At 37.9% G+C, this 22,678-nt stretch overlaps 1 protein-coding gene across 2 annotated transcripts in view; it reads right to left on the bottom strand.

The window, feature by feature from the left end:
• The window catches only part of dtx2 (deltex 2, E3 ubiquitin ligase), a 70,359-nt gene that overhangs the window by 35,925 nt on the left and 11,756 nt on the right, over positions 1-22,678 (bottom strand). For both annotated transcript variants that reach the window (XM_028807128.2, XM_028807129.2), the window contains exons 2-3: positions 18,463-19,048; positions 2,838-2,896 (exon numbers count right to left, since the gene is read on the bottom strand). In XM_028807128.2, coding sequence (XP_028662961.1) covers positions 2,838-2,896; positions 18,463-19,048 — 645 coding nt within the window. The remainder of the gene's footprint in view (positions 1-2,837; positions 2,897-18,462; positions 19,049-22,678) is intronic.

Here is a 22,678-nt window from a genome sequence, read left to right as displayed (position 1 = left end):
CTGTAAAACACTTTTCTCGGAGGCTATAACATTTTTAAAAGGCATAAATTAATTACAAATCCTAGTAAGTGATCCACCAAAAAACACAAGTGCACAAAATGCAAAAGTCTAACAATAATCAAGACTAAATTTCACTTCTCAGGTACATTTCCACTCCAATCTTTGTATAAGCCACAGATTAGTAAAGAAACCATACAAAAGAACAAAAGACATTACACACTGACCTTATACAAGCAAGGCATTGGAAAGAGCTGTTTAATTAAATAACAGGAAAAAGGATGCACTAGTATACTTAACCAAAACATTTTTTCTAATTACTACACCTTAGGAGTCAACATGGGGAAGAGAGGATCATAAAAATGATTGCTTTGGATATGTGATAATTCTCACAAAGGATAAAGCATTCATAGAGGATATTTTTCACTAGGCAATTTCTCATACAATAGACTTGTTTTTTCTCATTTAGTTTTCCACTAATATTTACTCAGCATTTTCACACAACACACAGAACCCAAAAAAGATTTTCAACATGTCATGTTTTTTGACAATAAATGACAGAATGTCTTATTAAAGTAACAGAAGAAAATTTACCCACCTTGCCTAGAATGTGATGAAACAGATGCAGAGAATAACTCATTTCAATTGCAAAGTTTACTTCTTAGTTAAAATTTAAGAATATAAGAAACTGTCTCCATTTACAGTAGCCATTTTGCAGCACGTGTCAAAATAAAATATATTTCTTAAATAAAATTCAAATGTTTAATATTACTATTATTATTTAATGTTATCTGGTGACAATCTTACTATATAACCTGCCCTTCAGTAGTTTAATTTTTTTCATTTACAACTGAAAATGTTGACCAGGTGTTAAATTTGAATTAATAAACAGCTTCTAACATGTACACTACTTTTAAGTAAAACATATCAACTCAACTCAATTTTTATTGTCATTCATTCACATACATAGTATATGATTGAACAAAATTTTGTTTCTTACAGTCCTTGGTGCACAGGCCAAACAACATACATTTGACATTCACCATAACATTACCAAAAGCCAGAGTAATAATACAAAATAACAAGACTAAAGATGCAGGACTATAAAGCTTGAACAATGCTTGATATCCATCTTAAAGTGCAGAGTGCCAAGTAACAGTACATAATTGGGGGAATGTTAAAGGGATATGGTACTTGGTGACATGTTCAAAAGTCTGACAGCTTGGGGAAAGCAGCCGTCATAGGACCTGGCTGTGCTGGTTCTAATGCTGCAGAATCTTATACCTGATGGCAGGAGTTCAGTGTGTGTGATGGCTAAGAGACGTCTTTCACAATGGCGTAGGCTCTATGCAAACTGTGTCTGAAAGACGTCCTGGATTGAGTTAAGGGAGACCCCTATTATCCTCTTGGTGGTCTTCACAACACACTGCAGAACTTTATGCAGTGGCCTCTTCGGCTCCCACGTACGACGCTAATGTTTAAATAATACAATTCAATTTAATTTATTTGGCCAAGGACTTTATCCAAGGTGACTTACAAAATCTGAGAGATACGATTGTTTAAATTTCTTGTTTTGTTTTTTTTTTCCATTGGAGCACAGGCATGTGAAGTGACAGACTCACAGTTACACAGTGTCAACAGCAGGATTTGACCCCATAACCTTAGGGTTTGAAGCCCAAAGACTTAACCACTACACTATACTGCTTTTATATTAAAAATAAAAATAACAAAAAGGTTCTAAATTGTTAAAACTCCACACAGCTTCACTTGCATAATCTCAGTCCACTCAAACCATTTCTACACCAAACCTGGAATAACTTGGGACCTTTAAAGTTTGGAGCCGAGAGTGAAGCATGGGATGATTACCAAGCCAAAGAAATCTTATTATGAAAGCAATGTTCCTCCCATATCAAACTTTTCTGCATTCCTACCTGGTATACAAATTGGTAAATTGCCCACTTCATGAACTCTTATCTTACCACCACAGAGTCATAAAGAGCTAGACACCATCTTGGCAGCATTATATACAAGGATTCAGCCAAAAATTGGTGGTATGTTAGTACAGTGCAGGGCATATTCAGCCTAATAGGTTAAGTGGTCACTTTAAACTAAACCAAACTTTAAAGGATGAAAAAGGAAACAGCACCACCAGGAAAAAACTATGCAGACAAAAGGACAATGGGCAAATGTTGCACTGACAGTGACCAGAGCAGGAATCAAACAGATCTTTTTTTGTGCCAAAATAAAACCTTACTGATTTTTATGTTTTTTGAGATGAGGCAAGATGCAAGTAGGGATAAAATTCCCCCTTTTCTCATGCTCCAGTCCTACATAGAAACTAAGAATAGCTCCTCTTTTTGCATATTTTATTTGTCCTAGCAGAGCTGTTCAGTAAACTTATTTCATGTGTAGCTCTGACAGTATTCAACAAACAAAGGATGATTTTGCATAGTTGCTGACCATATGAATTTTCCATGATGTAATAAGGTTCACTAGAAGCGATGCCTAGGGGCTTTTAGTTATGTTTCCATTTAAAAACCACAACTTTGCCACAACCTTTTTTTTTTTTTTTTTTTTTTAAATCTAGAACAGTTGAATGTAGAACAATCCTGAAAGGAAACCAGACAGAGGTCTAAAAATATAAAATACATAAACATAAGACTTTTTAAAATAAAATAATAAAATGCATGCAATTTAATCTTATATAAACAATTACCAAAAATAATTAAGAACAAAATAACCTTTCAGTTTTAAAAATGTTGAAATTTTCCAAAGGTCCAGCTCCTTACATATTAAAAAAAATAAAAAATTACATTAGACAGCCTATTTTAAAATTTTACCTGCTAGTGCAGAGTTAAGATTGCTGGGTCCATTTAGTTGTATTGGTAACGATGAAACACTGCAGAAAATTAAAAACAAAATGTACTTTAGTTTTCTGAGTCAGTGCATACATATCTAAACAAGATTATGAATATTTTCTGTTATAAATTCATCCATCAAGGCCATCTATTTCCTGAATCCTGTTAATCAGAGTGGATTCAGATTTTCAGACCCCTTCAATTTCTGCACACTTTATTGTGTTGTAGATATAATTTACATGGACACCTTTGCCATTTTTACCCATCAATCTGCACTCATTAACCCATAATGACAAAGTGAAAACATGTTTTTAACAAGAGTTGTAAATTTATTAAAAATCAAAAACTAAAATCTCTCATTCATATGCATTCATAAATATTCAGACCTTAATTCAGAACCCTGTAGAAGCTCCTCTATCAGCTTGCAGTCTTCTTGGCCTAGTCTCTACAAACTTTGCATATCTGGATTTGGGCAGTTTATCCAGTTCTTTCTGGTAGATTTCAAACTCTGTTAGATTAAATGGACAGCATATGGAAACTGGCATCTTCAGATGTCTCCACAGATATTCTGTGGTGTTCAAGCCTAGCCTTTGGCTGGGTCACTCAGGGACAGTCTAGACATTTGACATGAAGCCATTGACTTGCCTGTATGGTTCAGGTTATCCAAGGCTGTATTTGGCTGCGTTCAGCCTTCCCTCAGTTATGACCAGTCTACCTGTCCCTGCTACTGAGAAGAAGACCATAGCATTAAGTTGCCGCTACCATACATCACTATAGGGAATTAATCAGGAAGATGATGAGCAGTGCCTGGTCTTCATCAGACAAAGTACTTGGAGTTCTGTCTAAAGAGTTCAATTGTTTGTCTCATCAGAGCTGAGAATCTATTTTCCTAATGCTCTCAGGGTCCTTTAAATGGCATATGGCAAACTTCAAGTGGGCTGTAATATGCCTTTTTCTCAAAAGGGGCTTCTGTCTAGCCACTCTACCATAGTAAACGCCCAAATGAAGAAGTGCTGTTGAAATGGTTGCCCTCCCAACAGGATCACCCATCTCAGCAGATGACATCGGAAGCGCTGTTAGAGTCAACACTGGGTTTTTGGGAACCTCCCTGGCCAAGGCCCTTATAACTTGATTACTATGTTTTATTGGACAGGCAACTATAGGAAGACTCCTGGTGGTTCCAAACCTATTCCGTCTCACCGTGTTTCTGGGAACATGCAATTCTTTAGAAATGTTTTATACCCTTTATCTGATCTATGTCTCACAAGTTTTATCAAAGATGTCTAGAGAGTTCCTTGGACTTCATAGCTTGGTTCTTGTCCTAACAAGCAGTGTGAAGTGTGGGACCTTAAACACATAGGTGTATACCTCTCTAAACTATGTTCAAGCAATTCAATTTACCACAGAAAGGCAAGTTCTAGACACAACTCAAGGATAATTAAAGCAAACAGGATGCACTCGACCATAGGTTAGAGCAGGGGTAGGCAACGTAGGTCCTGGAGTGCCACAGTATGTGCAGGTTTTTGTTCCAACCCAGTTCCTTAATGAGAACTCAATTATTGCTGATGAAGCACATATTGCTTAAGTGACATTTTAATGCTTCATTTTAGTGGTCTCACTTGTTAAGGTTCTCCAACCTTAATTGCTTATTTCAATCTTAAACTGCTGCATTCAGTGTTTTAATTGCTCCTTATTAGCAATAAGATGTAAAAGACAAAGCAGCCAGCAGTTCTCCAGCTAGCTTTTTTCCAATTACATCTGTGTGTGTTCATCATGCACGGTTTGATTTAATAAAACACTTAATAGAAAAATGTGACAGACTGAAAATGATCTGTTTTAGGCTTCAAATCATTTGGATGATATCCTTGGAAAGGAAAAAAATCTACAATATAAAAGCCTTACATTGCACAGACTAACAAGCCATAAAATTAAATAAGGTCTGAGATTGAAAATGATTGGTTTCTAATTAAGCAATTGGGTTGAATGAAAACCTGTAGCTACTGCGGCTCACCAGGACCGACATTGCCTACCCCTGTTTTACATCTTATTGCTAATAAGGAGCAATTAAAACTGAATGCAGCAGTTTAAGATTGAAATAAGCAATTAAGGTTGGAGAACCTTAACAAGCGAGACCACTAAAATGAAGCATTAAAATGTCACTTAAGCAATATGTGCTTCATCAGCAATCATTGAGTTCTCGTTAAGGAACTGGGTTGGAACAAAAACCTGCACATACTGTGGCACTCCAGGACCGACGTTGCCTACCCCTGGGTTAGAGTGTCACAGCAAAGGGTCTGAACACTTAACGAGAATTCAGTTTGAGTTTTTAATACATTTGCAAACTTTTCTGAAAACCTTTTCACTTTGTCATTATGGATTAGACCGATAATCAAAAATTGCCAATGTACCCATTTAAAAGTAAATCTACAACACAATAAAGAGTGCACAAAGTGAAGGAGCCTGAATACTTTTGAATTCACAATGTTTCAGGGTTTTAGGAAATCAGACTACCTCACACTGTTTCCAGTCAGACATCCAGACTTTTTAAACTACCTTAATTTTCACTTTAGATACTTCATTTTAAAGCAGGAAAAATAAGCTGACACATTTCTTACAAAAAAAAAAAGACTCTTTTATAGTTTTCAACAATTAAATAAATATTTTGAATAAATATTCTACATATATTAATACCAGGGCTTGAAAGTAAACATGTTACATTCAAAAGAAGTGACAAGGCTTGTTTATTCAGAGTGTAGCTCTGATGTTGTCAACATGCAATGCAATTACTAAGACTAGCAATATACATGGTTTATACTCTTATAATAATGACACAGTTAAATGGCTCTTGAAAGTATTTGTTCTTTTTTCCCATTACTATTTCATGAGCCTAATTAATGACTTCCTATTTTCTATTTAAATTTGATTATACAGGGTCATGTGAATGCCTCCTCCTTGAAGAGAAAGAGTCAGGGCTGAAGTCGTTTCACTGGTAAGAAAGCTACCAAGTGGCAAGACTGCACTGGTGGATCAGACTCATACAGAGATGCTAAAAACAAAAAACATTGATTTTGGTGGGCGGTTCTTAGTTAAAATATCCCATAAATTTTGCATAGAATGTAGGAGAAGCGGTTTGAGTCTGGCAAACTAGGTTAGTAGTCATGAAAGGGGAAAGAAAAGGTTTTGTTTCAATATCCAGGCAAACCAAACCTTCAGGATTTAAACAAAATGTGTATTGGGTTACTGGAATAGAGACTACACCCAATCAGTCATATCGCAGATTCAGAAAGAAAAACCTTGATGCTATTCTGGCCGTGGAATGTCACATCAACTTTTCATCCATGCACAGATTACTGAATGTCCAAGGAGTTTGCGTTTTGTAAAATGTGCTGCAAAACATGGTGTTCTCGGGAAGCTGCTGTGTGGGATTCTGACCCTTTTTCAAGTGACTGCCTCTCTACCATTTGGAGTAGATGGTATCCTCTTGGACAATCGTCTGCTATGATTTAAAGAAAAGGGTAAACAGTCATAATGAAAATGATCACCTTTAAATCTGATTTCATGGTTCTTTACCAGAAAAGCGTGCCTTACTTTCTGAAAGTGGTTGAAGGTAGGGACAGCTTACCACTCTGAAGTAGGTCAAGCACTGATCTCAAGATGAGAGAAGTAACTGTGAGCCAGACTAAAGAGTTGAGGTATTGTGGTAGTTTTCTAAGAGCTTTAATGGAATGTGGTGGTAGACGAAGACAAAACCTTCCGTTTACTGGTCAGCCTGAATACCCAGCCACGGTTCTGAGCTCAGTGTTTTGAATGTAGAAAATACTACATGTCAATTCTGAGCTCAGTGTTTTGAATGTAGAAAATACTACATGTCAATTAAGTGTTGCAAATAATTTTTCGGGGATAGACCTTTAATTTTTGCCCCACTGAAAATAAGGCATTTTGAAAGATATACAAAAGTGACTTTTTAAGTCTCAACTTAAAAATTACAAATTAAGCCATGTATAAATACATTTCCTGCCTTTATAAAAAATGTCAAAACACGCAATAAGCCAACATAGTGGTAAGATAAAAATGAACCATTTCATACAACTCAGTAGTACTTAAAGTGTTTCAGACCAAGGGCAATTTTACTAAAGTGAAATATATAGTGAACCACCTATGGCAAACAGTTTTTATTAGTACAATTCCATGTGTTGCCCAATTTAATTTTTGTTACGTAAAAAATGGAAAAAGTCTAATTCACAGTTTCTGGATTTGGGTAGCAAAGCCACAGATTTTACCCACTAATCAGTCATAACTCTCCAGCAGTAAAGATAGTATACCAGCAGATAGCCTGACAGCACGCAGAATGTCACTGGGCATATTCATTTAAAGGATTGCAATGGACAGAGTTGGGCACTGCAGGCTGATATCAAGGGGGATTTGTAAGAGTCACCTGCATAGAGACACCAATAAAAGTTGGACTGGATAGAGAGTTTGAATAAGTGCTGAACAGGAGAAAGACGAGAGGCAATCACAACAATTGATCAGGAAGGGAAAGATTTTGCTGCAGCATATGGCATGACCATTGGATACAGCATGTTACCAGTTACAATAGTGTACAGCTTACTAAAACATTTACAGTAACGTGGAAGAATGAAATGAATAAACACAGGTGCCTCTATGCAAAACAACAGAGAAGGAGGTAGGAATACTGCTTTCCTATTGTTCATTAGTAAAGGTTTTCACTTATTCTTGTTCATAAATACTGCTATTGTATTGTGAATCTTCTCCAAGTGCCTATCTATACACAGTATAATTTTTGAAACACTACAGTTACCATCTGAAAGATGGTCAGAAGGTGATTCATTATGGTAGCTATAGACCGGTTCTTTGTGGATCCGAGATCATTTAGTAACATGGATGTCCTGCAACTGCTTGATTGTTATAAAAAAAAATCCTCAAGTGTGCATGTAAAAGACTGGCATATTTGAGAGGTGTAGAAGTCACTTTGTTCTGATACAATGACTGCTGCCTTGTAGATAAGCGGGCATTACTTCAAAACTTGATTCCTGAGTGGAGCGAAACAAATAGAAAACACAAAGTGAGTAACACATTGGATCAAGTCTACACAAACTTCCCAGAAGCATTTAAAGCCATGCCATCTGCATATCTTGGAGTTTCAGATCACGTCTCCCTAACTTTGATTCAGGCTTACAAACCACAACCTGCAGAAAAAAGCTAGCTTTTAAAACTGTGTAAGTATGGACAAGGGAAGCCACCTCAGTGTAGATTGCTTTGACTGCACAGATTGGGATTTGTTTGGACAGGGAGCAGATCTTGAGGAATATGCCTAATTGGTCCTGCAATACATAAACTTTTACACAGGAAATTTTTTCACAAAAAAATGGCGGTTCCAAACCAAAAGCACAATATGTGAACAATACTTAAAGAATGAGATGATTGGATTTAGATTGACTTAGATTGGAAGACAAATAGACTTATAGAGAAGCAAGAGGAAACATCAAGAGAGGCATCAAGGATGTTAAGCAGTACATTAAGGAACACTTTGAGAACAACCAACTCTGCAGTATATGGAATGGAATTTAGGTACTAACTGACAAGGTCAGCACTATTCAGTCTAGCAATGATGCCAAACCAGCCTGATGTCCTGAATCAGTTTTTTGCCCATTTTGACAGTCTAAACTGGGAAGGTGCTGCTTATATTGTACAACCTGTAGGAGAGAGGACACTAGCTCTAAAGCACCACCAGGAGGGATGCACACTGGAGAAAATTGATGCCAGTATAGTAGCGAGTCCAGATGAAGTGCCCATACAGACATTAAGGGTATGTGCAAATCAGCTAGCAGAGGTGTTTACTTACATATCCAACCTTCCATTACAAAAAGTTGCTGTTCCAAAAGGCCTTATATCCTCCTCCTCTACTGCCATGTCCAAGAAGTTGACACTGAAGTACTGTATATAAATGACTATCCAAAGGTTTCCCTCACACTAATAATTATGAAGTGCTCTGAGAGATTGATGCTCTTAAATATCCAACCACCCCAGAGCTAGCTACCTTTTGTATTCCTATCATGCAAACTAATATATAGTAATGCAGTCTTGATTGTACTCCATATGGTTATGACACACCTGGAGCCACCAAAAACCTATGTAATGATCCTGTTTGTGGATTTTAGCTCTGAATTTATTACCATGAGCCCCAACATACTCAATAAATTGAGCAACTTAGGTTTGGACACTTTTCTCTGCTCCTTGGTCATGGGCTTTCTCTTGAACAGACCACAGAGAGTCAAGATTGGGAACCACACTTTTACTCTCACCCTGAATGCAGGAATCATGCAGGGCTACCTGTTGAGCCCAATGTTGTTTACTATGCTTATCCATCACCACACCTCCATTCTCTCATCCAATACAATAATTAAATTCTCTGCATAAGCCAAAATAGAGGAACCAATTTAAGAAGGGGGAAGAGTGGCTTACAGGAATGAGGTTGAACCCCTGTCAGAGTAGTGTAAGGGCAACAACCTAGTCCTAAACAACACCAAAACAAAGGAAATCATTGTAGACTTCATGAGAACTAAGAGGATAGACCAGCATCTCCTGCATAGTGTCAGTTTTGTGTAGTTTATATTACAAAACAGCTGACATGGTTCCTTATCACATCCTTCCTGGTGAAAAAGGCCCAACAAAGACTCTGCTTCTTTAGGAAACTGAAACAGGCTTAACTTCATTAACAACCCCAGGTGAACATCTGTCAAAGCAACACTGCATAACTGCATGGTATGCCAGTTGCATGGCTGCTGAGTGGAAGGAACTGCATCATGTGGTGAAGGTGGCTCAGTGAATCACTGGGATGGGTGACTCGCCTCTTGACATTGGCTATGTTAGCTGACTGAAGAAGAAGGCTAGTAACATTATCCGAGACACAACACACCCTAGGCATTCCTTGTTTGATCTGTTACTGCCCAGCAGACGCTATAGGGTGATCCAATCCTACACAAACACACTGAAAAATAGCTTTTTTTTCCAGCTGTAGCCTCCATCACCACCCACCCCATTCAACTGATGAGAACTGATTTAAATCCCATTTTGAACCGTTATTATACACAAACATATACTGTATATAGTTGTGTTAAGTTCTCCCGCAGATGAGTCGGGGCTTGATTTTATATTGTTGGACGTATAAGTCGAATGCGGAAAACTCTATTGGTCCAAGAGATTATGATATGCTAACGTCCACCTATGAGAGTAACCACGGAGCACACTGCCTTTTTTTCCTATATATTATGCCTATGTGACCACACGGTAATACCTGAACTATTCTGAAGCAACGTTTGCACTGTTTTGCGTTTTTTGTATCTTACATCCTCATACACGTTTATCGTAAACGCATCCCTTATCTAAGAATGTTCGATCAGAAGAAAATATGAAGCTGGTTTTAAATTAAAAGCCGTTGAAGTGGCGAAAGAAATTGGTAACTGTGCTGCTGCAACAAATTCGATGTGTCTGAGAAACTGGTGTGAGATTAGGGAAAGTAAGAAGATGTATATATATAAAAAAAAATACAATAAAATAATGTCGCATTTTTTGAACGGGCATATAAGTCGGGGTCCGATTTTATGATCGATTTTTCGGGTCTTATACGCGAGTATATATGATAATTCAGCCAAACAAGAGGCTCAATTTACAGTATGTATTTACTGCTCATTGTCATTTTACTGCTTTCTTTTGCAAATCGTACGTAAATTTAGATATATTTTCCTTTGATATATTGATGCTTTCATACGAGATGCTATACCAAATTTAACACAAGGTGATTTTTAAGGTCCTAAGAAACCTAACAAACATCTTCATAGGGTGTGTGAAGAAAACTGTAGTAGAAGTACATGAAAATTCCATTGACAGTGACCAGGAGAAGATTCAAACTTAATCTATGGCAGATAGGTGGGTTAACAGTTCTTAACATTCCACATGCACTGATGAAGACTTGGTTCTGGACAGCCAAGATAAATGTCTGCATGTCAAGAAGGCACATCAGAAGGGAGGATATAGCAGACAGAGCACTTGAGACACTCTTGAAGCAGGAGTGTGGTCACACATTCCCTTGTTGTGACTACCACTCACTCATTTATCACTGCCATGCACACTTTATGTTGTATTTCATACAGGCAGATTGGTGGTGCATCAGCTTTAGTGATGAAGCAGATTCTGTCGGAAAATCAGTGATGGTCATGTGTATATTTGATGGAGACCAGGTGGGGAGCTACGTCTATTGTGTGCTCACTTGCAACTCACAGGACACGAGGTGGCCATGGACTAGGCAATAATCAATCAATCATTCACTCACTCACTCACACCAAGGGATGGTACAAATGAGCAAAGTGCTTTTATTACTCCCAACAGAAAGTGTTCAAAACAAACTGCAGTGCAAGTTTTCCATAAATAAATAATCAATCTAATAAAATCAGTGCATCTGTGAAAATGAAACCAGCAATAAATACATTATTTCATTAAATTAAAATCCAAGACTAAAACCATACATACATTGTGTCAGTGTAGTTCCCTTTCCCCAGCTCACCCTGCACATCTTGCAGACAGACTGAGATGCTGACAGCTGCAATCACTCTGTCTGGCTCTCATCCTAAACATCATCTTTTGGTTTCCACCAGGATGCTCTGAGCTGTTTTCTAGTACATTCTACTTGGCACCTACATTAACCCTAGGAGTTCTCATGATTGTTTCCACTCCTCCAGACTGTTCAGCAAGGGATGATTCACCCTAGAGAGATGTTCCTCTCACTCCTTTAGCGTGGCCATTGAATGCCTGCATCCTCACCAGTGTTCTGCCTCACACTGCCTATTCTGCCTTTTTCAGACCTTTTGTTTCTTTTTTCCCCTCTCTGTAGTCTCTGGTTGTGCTTCAGTGGGCACAGGTGCTTAATTATGCCCCCCAGAGCGTTGTGTGAACCACACACATGAACACAGACTCTGCCAATTTCTCCATCAGCACTCACAGGCGGATCAGCCACACTGCTGTGTTCACCTACACCTGCCTAGAGCCTGAGCACACTGTTTTTACTAAAAACCTTCACACTGACATGGACCCCTAACTCACCTCATCACAGCCAACTACATCAGGGGCATCATCCAAGCAGTTTCGATCTCATTTCTAAGTAAATGAGGACACATCTTGCTGGAAGAATATAACTTTGCACCTATACAAGTCAACATGCTGTCTAGCAGCTCTTTGTCAACTATTCTAGCCAGCAAGCTCATCATACTCCTTCCTGATCAAGCATGTATGGGACTGGATTTGACAGGATGTCATCCAAACAGTCTCCAATGATGAAGTCCAACCAGATGGAACTACAGGTTGAAAAGGCAAGGGCTGAAACATTCCATAGGAGGACATTTTTTATCTGTATGCCATTTGTATGGCAGAATGCAGGTCTCTATCTCAGAATGTATTAATGCCAGTAACACAATTACACATCAGGCTCTATGTACCAAATAAACCATGTCATATTATTATGCGTTTGTGTGACCACGTGATTCTTCTACCCAAATCTCAGTCTGTGGTGTTCACTCTCCACTAATGTATTACTCTCATCTCATTAACCTTATGAATGTCCATAAACTCTTTTTTCATTTAGCCAAGAAACTAACAATAATACTAACGTTCTTGAGCTCTACTTTAAAATTTTGTGGCCTATCATTTGTTAACTTATTATTTTGCTGATACTCACTGAAACACATTTAATGTATATTATTTGTAAGTGGCTTACTATAAAGGGGCGTCCTATTTAAATGATGATAAACAGGGAACACACTAATTATAACAATGATGCATTTAGCTCATGCAGCGGTTTCATTTGTGAAGTGCTCAAAACTTCTCAGTATCTCACATAATTGAGAGATGAGCTGGGTCAGGATTACATCTTCAGGGTGTTCATCAAGTTTTAAACTAGCCAGTTACATCAGAAAAGTAGCTAGCCAATGGCAGCAGGTTGGAGACGCTGTTTTTTTCTATACATATATGCTGATTGAAATCCTCCATATTTATTAAGAAATTACTATTAATATTTATTTTGCCTTTATACTTGTCTAATTACACATGGCTAACATTGGCAGTACTGTACCACTGTATGTCACGTAAGTATAGACAATAATTGCTTTAGCATAACAAAATAAATCTTTAATATTCATTAAATTAAAAATGTTTATAAAAAGCAATAATCTGTAGAGGCTGCCTCGGAGTACCGTTGATACTGCACTGACTGAACACTACAGTCTGATTGTCCTAATACTAAGGATGCCAATTAGGGTAACAATCCCTTCAGAAGGGGCTGATAGTCCAATCCTCATTTTCTATAGAAATTATTAACATTTATAAAGTCTTCCTTTTATTCTCACACAGCTATTAATAAAGTGTAGGTATCAGTTTAATAATTTTCCTTCACATACTTGCAATAAAAATAAAGATAGGTAAAACTAGATTATGCAAATAAATAAAAAATCTGGGGGAGTCTATACAGCACATATGCTGGGATGTGTTGCTGAGAAAAAAAAAAAAAAAAAGATAAGAGACTGAGGAAGTGACCAATAAAAATTTAAACAAAAAATGAACCAGCTGGCTTTTTTGTGAAGCTATTTATTATCTGCTGCCCAGCTCTTGGTTGGGTTTTCCTTTTTAGGAGCCAGATTTTTAGTTTTCATTTTGATGAACCTGAACTCCTGAATGCCTTTACCTTTAACGTTTGTGTTGCCAATTTACATGTATGGTTTGCTGTTACAGGGGCATTGATAAAAAGTCGAGAATTTCAGCTGTTGTGGGGTACTTTCAAGAATTGTGGAGATGTTAGGGTAGGGTTTGTAGAAAATGATGTGATCCTCACCAACGGAGTTATCTAACCATTTGCATGTACACAATTTATTCACTGACATACTCAGTTTAGTTGCTGATGCCACAAGCTGAGCTATGGCTACTCATGGACTGTTTATACTGTAGTTGTGATGTGCTACTTATATTACGGCTTTGTCAGATTACTATATTAGCTATGGATATCTACAGGCTCTATATATTTCCTACTGTCTCTATATCATTCTACTAGTTTAAAAATCCAACAAACGCAGACAAATGTATACGTTTTACATGCACCAACTAAAGGCATTTTAGCTTCTCGCCAACTCTCATTTACTCATCATTTTTTACTATTGGATATTTGTGTGGTATGCCATGAACAAACATTATCTTTATAACATCTTTATGAATCTTTATAACAGAACCCCTAAATGACAGTTTAAATTACTTCCCTAACTTGTAAGAACTGTTTGATTTCTATAATCTCAACAAAGGCCAGCAGATGGCTGAAAACCCCTGACTGAGCTTCTCACAGACACATGGGAAGTTACTTTTAAGATAATGAAGGTACCGATTAAAAAAAAAAAAAAAAAGTTGACATTGTGTCTAAAAATGTATATACTGTATATATTTTGAGTGCAAATGTGCAGTGTATTTGCTTTGTAATGTATAATTCTTTGGTAAATGAGGAAACAGATGTGCTCTTCTACAGACAGCTCAGACTGCAGATAACCAAGAAGACTCCTTATTTGCACAGCACATTCATTTTGTGAGGTTTCAAACGCTGACAGGCTGAGGCTGGAGTTCAGATATTTGATTGGAAAATGATATCCATTACTTTGATATAAAATAAGCAGCTGAACAAAATCACAAACAAGTGTGTTAAGACTGGAGGTTGGCACTTAAATAGTTTATTGGTGGCTTTAGTCAACTGTTTTTAACATATCCAGGGCACGTGAAAGCATGTTAATTGATGGGCACTGGCTGCAAGATACAGAAAGTATAATAGACAGGGGTTTGCACAGGAGAGGGTATTTGACATTTTTGTTTCACAGAGAGCGATCACTGGTCACTGAAGAAAATAAGAGAAGTCAAGGCAGCACTGACCATGCTGACTGCTGTGAGGAAGGGCAGGGTCTAAGACTGCACAAGGACTTTGTGTCGAGATAGCGCTGTGAGCTGCTGAGCAGAGGAGCTGGCAAGAGTGAGAGGGGCCACTGGCAGGAGCTGAAGGAGAGAGACTTACACACAGCAAGCAGTATCTGTTAGAAGGGCAAGACTCTCTGGGAGCTGTGGCCGCTGTCGTGTTGTGGACTGGATCCACTTATGGTCTTAGAATGTGGCAAGCTGCATCATGGAAGGGAAGGAGCCAGGTACAACAGCATTCAACAGCTGGGACTAGGTGCCTTGGGAGCTGCCAGTGGTCAATAGCTCAGATCTACTGAAGGACTAGAGATGCAATTGGCTGTGACCTTGAGGTCTCCTGGAGTGCTGACAAGGAGTGAACAAGGAGAGCAAATAATTTACCTCTCCCCAGACTGGAACTTTTGCTTTATTTATTTGGCATTATTTATGGACTCTTTATTTGAACTCTTTTAAAGACTTTGTTGATTTTAATGGAACATATTTTATTGGATTTATTTATTTGAGTGCACTGTTTACTGCATTTTTTTATTCACGCCTTTTTAATAAACTGCCATAATTCTCAGTTTACACCACCTGTTTTTTTGATTGGATTAAAATCAATTCCGGCCAAAGGTCAACTGTGCAGACGCTATTTTTAAAAAATAAAGCTGTAGAAGCTGTGGAATATTACATTTTAACAAGAAGCTTTTGTACATCAAGTAATGTCTAGTCAATTATTAATGTATAGTTTTTTAGTAAATAACCCAGTTAATTAGTGATATAATCTGTATATCACTCAATTAACAATCTAGTCCACAGGAAGAGTGCTACTTAAAATTAACGCAAATCAATAAGAAAGAAAGAAAAAAAAAATCAAACATGATCATAACAATGCCAAATAAAATTATGAATGCAAGCATTATTTGGTATATTATCATTTTTGCACACTCTTTAAACCTGCTGTTGTAACAAGATAATTTTAAAATCAGTTTTGTGAGAAAGAAGCAAGTCACTTCTCAGATTTGTGCCATTGGTTATTGTGAGATTTGTGCCTTTATCAATATTTGGAGAGGACATGCCACAGCTAATTAATAACATCATGTGAAGAGCATTTTGGATTGGACAGGTCAAATTTAAATTTCAAACATCACAAACTACTGATACTTTTATTTTTCAAAACTCCTTCATTTTTGAATTTGTACCAAAAGGTACCTTTGTAAAAATCAGACCTGTTAATAAAAGATACAGTGGAGAGCAAAAGTATTCAGTCTCCTTGAAAAGTCATCATAATCTTCTGCATGACAAAAGATTAGTATACATATTTATCCATTCAATATGTTTAATGTGAACTCTTATGCCATAACAATACATTTCCAAAGTCAAAATAAACCATTTTCTGCAGATATTTAACCGAAGAAGAAATAATCCAACGTTCAGGGTAGCATAAGCACTTAAACCTCTGTGCTGTTGAAGCTCCAGGTTTACACAAATAATAAAGAAATCACAAATGACACAAAGTGTCAGTCCTTTGACCATAATTAAACAAAATTAGGTTGGACTCATGAGTCCTTGCTCTCTCTCTGGATATAAAAAGCACCCTTTGTCAAGACCACAGTCTTTGTTGGACAATCATTGCAAAAATGAAGACAAAGGAGCATTTTGCTGATGTGAGAAAACAATGTCATTGAAATGCACAAGGCAGAAAATGGCTACAAAAAATATCGAAGAGTTTGAATGCCCTGTTAAGCACTGTTGGATACATCATCAGGGAGCATAGGGTTCATCAGAGCACCCAGACTCATGCCAGAACAGGATGTCCCTCAAAACTAAAAATTAGAGCACAACGTCGACTGGTGAAAGAAACTCCTAAAAATACAACCGTCACACTCAGAAGTCTGCAGTGCTCTTTGGCTGAAACCGAGTGAAAGTGCAGGGGTCCAGAATTTCAGGAGCTCTCCATAAAACAGGAGGGTAGCAAGAAAGAAGCCATTCCTTAAGAAGGTCCATATAAAAGCACATATGGCATTTTCTACAAAGCATGAGAAAGACCCAATTGAGATGTGGGAGAAGGTTTTATGGTCAGATGAGACCAAAGAAGTACTTTCTGCTCAGACTTCAAAAAGGTAAAACTAACACTGCCCACGCCTTAAGAATCGCCATACTTACAGTGAAATATGGTAGTGGCAGCATCATGTTATGGAGATGCTTTTCATGTGCTGGGACTGACAATCGTGTCAGTGTTGAAGGAACAATGGATAGACTCAAATACCACATAGTATTACAGGAGAACTTCTTCCAGCCTGCTGTGAACCTATGGCTCAGGAGAAGATTCATCTTTCATCATGAAAATGACCCTAAGCATAAGGCCAAAGCAATATTGGAATGGCTCAGAAACAGAAAGGTGAATGTTTTGGAATGACCAAGCCAAAGCCCTGATCTTAACCCAACTGATAATCTGTGGCACTATTTGAAAACTGCTGTCCAGAGGTTCTATCCCACCAATGTAGAGGATCTCTATAAATTCTGCGGGGAAGAACCACTTCTGAACAATCTGCAAAACTGGGACCTACTTACCTCGAAAGAAGCAATGCTATTATTGCAGTAAAAGGGTTCTTGACAAAGTATTAATATGAAAGGCTTCAATACTTATGCAAACATTAATATTTGAGTTTTTCTTCTTCAGCTAAACTGTTAAGTTTGTTATTATGATAAACATATTCTGACTAAATTATCATTGTTATCCCCTTTAAGGCAATGTATCTTTCTGGTGGGCACGTGCGGATGTTTTTAGTTTTGAGACGATTGTATGGCAGTTCTCTTTCAGTTTGTGTTTTGCATCTTTGTAAGTAAAATACTGCACATTCAAGTTGATGTGCTTATTGAAGACAAAATATCTACAGGAACTGATTTATTTTGTTACAGCATAAGAGTTCACATCAAAAATGCAGAATGGATGAATATGTGTACAAATCTTTTGTCATGTAGAAAATTAGGATGACTTTTGCAAGCCAATGTAAATTCAAACTTTAAAAATTCCTGTAAAACAGCAGGTCTTCTGTTTTCAAGGTGCCTCAAGTAAATGAGAAATCTATTATTGCTTAACCCTGTGAACACTGAGCTTGACTTGATGTTGACTGGATCAGGCTTTTTTGTAAATAATTACATTTTTTGTAATAAATCCAATTATGGGAATACACTGTTGAGGTTGCCTTTTCCAGCTGCTTGTTTAAACATAGAAAGCCACTTTAAATTTAAGTGTGGACAGAGTATGAAAGGAGTGATCAGTTTCTGTAAAATTAAATGAACCATGACTTTTTTGGATATAGAATAAATAAATATTTCTTCCTCCAGAAAAAAATTAATTTCTGAACGGTTGATATAGTGTAAAAGTAAATAATCAACTTATCTTAACTTGGCATAAGGCTATGAAGTGGACTACTTATTGCAGGCACAGTTGTAAGATAGAGACTATTTCCAGAAAATTGTACATTTCAAAAAATCTGCTACCCAATTGGCATCATACATAGACTGTCAGAGGTACACACAAAATACAAAACCAGTACTTTTTGCTTAAAAGATTAGAGAAGAAAACAGATTAAATCAAATGCATTCTCTTTACCTGTAACCACTGGAGGAAGAAATCTGTGTAGCACCAGCCAACCCACTGAATGTTGTTCCTGGTGTCCATGGCCCACCCCACGCCATGTGTCCAACTGATAGTGGACGCCTAGGATATGGAGAGAAACTTGTATTTGACTGAGCTACTGTAGATGTCCGGTTAAAGCCAGGATGAAGAGGCCAATTTATATGTATATGTCCAACGGAATGCCGAGTCCGATTAACGATAGGGCCAACATTATTTGACAGGCACTGATGGCATGTACAGGCAGGTCCAGAATGGATTACAGAACCTGTTGCAGCAGATGCTGCAGGATACGGTAAGGACACTCTTCTAATGATTGGTCTCTTAAACCCAGAGAACTTGTTGATCTGAACATTTTGAGTAAAGTCAATTGTATAGTCATAACCAAAGGTGTACAAATCTACAACACTCAGGTGCTGGTTGAATGAGTCCTCCAGAAAAATGCAGATGTCCATTTCATATGTGGTATATCCACCTTCATCGTTTGCCCATTCCCACGTCACACCTTTCCCTAGGGCACCAGACTGAGAATACAGTATTCTGCACACAGATCGCATCTTTCCTAGAAAAGAAAAAAAAAAAAAAAAAGAAAGTCCGGTTTATATAATGAATGACATGTTCACCATAAACACATTTACTGATGGAAGAGAACAAAAAGCACAGCTGTTTTTGCATATTTAATAACCATCCCTATCAACAGGACATTTTTAAGTTTTAATGTAAACCACTCCTCTATGTTTAGCACTACATTTGCTTTTAACCTGTACTATTTGTAAATGTGTGACATACTGTGGACTTGTTAATGAAAATGTGTTCTATAAGGAAACAACTGAACTCTAAGACACACAATAATCTCCTTACTTCATATTTAAAGAAATGGATGTCCACCTTTCTGTATCTAGAGAATACTTTAAATTTTACTCTTTGTAAAAACCACATTAGAGACAGAATGTGCTGGGATATCCAAACTGCCAACTTTCAAGATTCATGTAAAGGTGGGACAAGTTTAAGAGACTAAGCCTGCTTGCTGCCTAACCCAACTATATTAAAAATTAATTTTTATCATTTATAGCTAGACTGGAATATAATTTGATTTGCAATCTTGTATCTCGTAACAGCAATTAAGACAATGAAGGAGTCCATATTACTGTGGATGCGCATAAAAATTTAAATCTACTTAAAAGTTTTACCCTCCTACTTTTAAGTACATTCCTTTAGAAATTCAGAAAGTAAATGAAGGCACTTTCATGACATTTACAAGGAAGTTAAGAATTTGTTCATCTGATGTTTGAAAACTGAGAAACATTCAATCCTTGTTCTAGAATACCTATTCATTACAAACAGGCATTCTGCAATCATCAATATATGCACAGAATTAAATGATTTTAATCACAGAAAAGAAATGTAATCCATATTACTCCATATTACTAAACGAGAATGGTAAACCGGATATGGACGCAGGGACCTGCCCGTGGACGCAGGAGACATAGTGCGCAGGCGCCACACAAAGCCCCCCTCCCCAGAGTGAAACGGGAGAGACTACGAACGTGCGCAGGCGCCACACAAAGCCCCCCACCCCGCCCCAGAGCAAAACGGGAGAGACTACAAACCGCCTGACATGCCGCAAGCAGGATAAAGCGAGGTCAGAAATAAAAGACAGAGTAGGAAACAAAGTAAAACATCATAAAGAGGTGGAGAGCAGGTTACAGATGATGAAAACTGGAATGCAACAGCTTCAAAAAAAACCTAGGCACGAAACACATGCACAGCGAGGGACAGAATATAAAGGCGGAAACAACGACAATTAAACGTCCACACCACAGGCAGACCCGGAAGGTGCAGGCACCTACGACGCGCGGGAAAGTACGAAAGGCAAAGGCGCCTACACAGCATGGTGAAACCCGACATAATACGGAAGGCGCAGGCGTTGCCGCCATATTGTGAGTGGCACTAATGCGTAGTGAGGGCGCAGGCATCACCGCCATATTGTGCGTGGCACTACTGCTGAGTAAAGTTAGGAATAATGTGCTGCTTGGTGTGCCACACAAACCCCCCCAAGACTACGGAGTTAATGGAGACTACAAACGACATAACCACACAAACAGGAGTCAGCACCCAACCCCAGTGTAAAACGGGACAGAATACGGAGTCGAGAAAGGTTCACAAATCAAACCCGACATAATACGCTACCCCAGAGTAAAACGGGGTGGACTACGGAGTCCAGAAAGGGTCACAAATCAATTGGAGTACGGAAAGCACCAGACAGTACGCAAACACACTACACATGCATGATCCACGCACCTCTAATAACCCGCAAGCAAAAACACGATATGCTACAGAAACCCCACAAATACGGACTCCACAACATATTTGAATCACATTACAGTGATACAATTTTAACAGTGCAACCACACAAGACACAGGCACAACACCTGATGGGTAATAAGAATAAACGAACACTCCGTATTAAAGGTTTGTCATCCTCACACGTGAAGACTATACAGCATAACTTAATCATCACATTACAGTCATACATTTTTAACAATTCAACCACAGAAAACTCTACGTATTAACAGTAAGTGCAATCCATTATCCATATTACTAACGCTAAACAAGGAAAAACTAATGGAGTTGCGCTCACGCCTCCAAAACAATAGACCAGATACCACTGTTAACGCGACGGGCTATATTATGTCCAAAGAATATTGATGTTGATCACATAAATAACCAAGTCATTGCATTACTTCCTGGAGAAAGCCGCCTCTTTCTAAGTACTGACAAAATTGATTCTGAAGACAACATTGAACATCTTAATTTCCCTTTACAATATCTGAACACTATTAACCCAGACGGATTGCCACAACACAATCTTAACCTTAAAATCGGAACATTGTCATGCTATTAAGAAACCTTAATACTAAACAGGGTTTATGCAACGGTACACGTTTAGTCATCAACACCATGACAAACAATGTTATTGAAGCAAAAATACTTACAGGATCACATACTGACAATACTGTTTTAATTCCTAGAATTGACCTTACAAGTTCTGCCCTTGAATTGCCATTTACACTTGGGCGACGCCAATTTCCCAGTAAACCTGCATTTGCCATGACTATCAACAAATCCCAAGCACAGACCATGGACAAAGTTGGCATAAGGAGGCAAAGCAGGCATGGGTTCAAACCGAACGAGCTCAACTGACGGATATACGCCTACAACGCGTGTCTCAAACCGCAGAAGCAGGGCAAGCATGGGTTCAAAACAACGCAAGCTCCTACAACGCACGTCTGAAACTACGGCTGCCCAGCGGGCACGGGTTCAAAATGCCGGGGGTAGGCGAGCGAAGCGAGCAGGGGGCAGAGCCCCCTTGTAGCGTATCAAATTGAGAACCACCAGGCAAGAGGAAAGCCTAAAAGAAGGTTTACGGATGTGGTGAGAGAGGACATGCAGGTGGTGGGTGTAACAGAACAAGATGCAGAGGACAGAAAGATATGGAAGAAGATGATCCACTGTGGCAACTCCTAATGGGAGTAGCCAAATGATATCAAAACATTGGTTATAATATAAACCAGAAGGTAACACAGCGACCTCCTACAACTTGAACCCAAGTTACATCCTCTGAGCGAGTGTCCTGAAATCTGCACGTTTACATGGGAAATATTTTCTGGGTTTACAGGAAAAACATTTCAAATCTGCCTTAACCTAAGTGAAAAATTCTGTGGGCCAAAAGGGAAATGTGTTATATAAAATAAGAATAAGTTCACATGCATCCTTAAAAAATGTTTAGTTTGAAAAAATAGCTAGATAGTGCAAGTATTCTTATTAAAACAGAAAAACTATATTATCTGAATAATATCTGATGCATGAACAGCCAGTTAAAAAGTATCAGAACAGCCAGTTAAAAATTAATTTCCAAAAGAGCATTACATATAAGAAAATGCACAAGAAAAGTGGCAATTTTAACTCTAAAAAGAAACTTTTTGGCAACAAATCAAAAAGAACAATGAATGAGCCACTAGCTCAGTAATAGTTTTCATATAATTCTTTAAGTTGTACCCTGTCCTAAAAGATCCTACCTATGATACTTACCTATTTACCTATGATACAGTGAAAATGTCTGTTAGAGTGTGTTGGTTTTGGTGAGTAAAACTGAAAAGGTAATTGTATCTGTAACTAGATAATTACTTTT

Source organism: Erpetoichthys calabaricus, chromosome 8 (assembly GCF_900747795.2).
Source record: "Erpetoichthys calabaricus chromosome 8, fErpCal1.3, whole genome shotgun sequence".
In the NCBI taxonomy this organism is placed as follows: domain Eukaryota; kingdom Metazoa; phylum Chordata; class Cladistia; order Polypteriformes; family Polypteridae; genus Erpetoichthys; species Erpetoichthys calabaricus.
The sequence above is the reverse complement of the archived record's forward strand: the minus strand, read 5'-3'. Positions and strand labels throughout refer to the sequence as shown.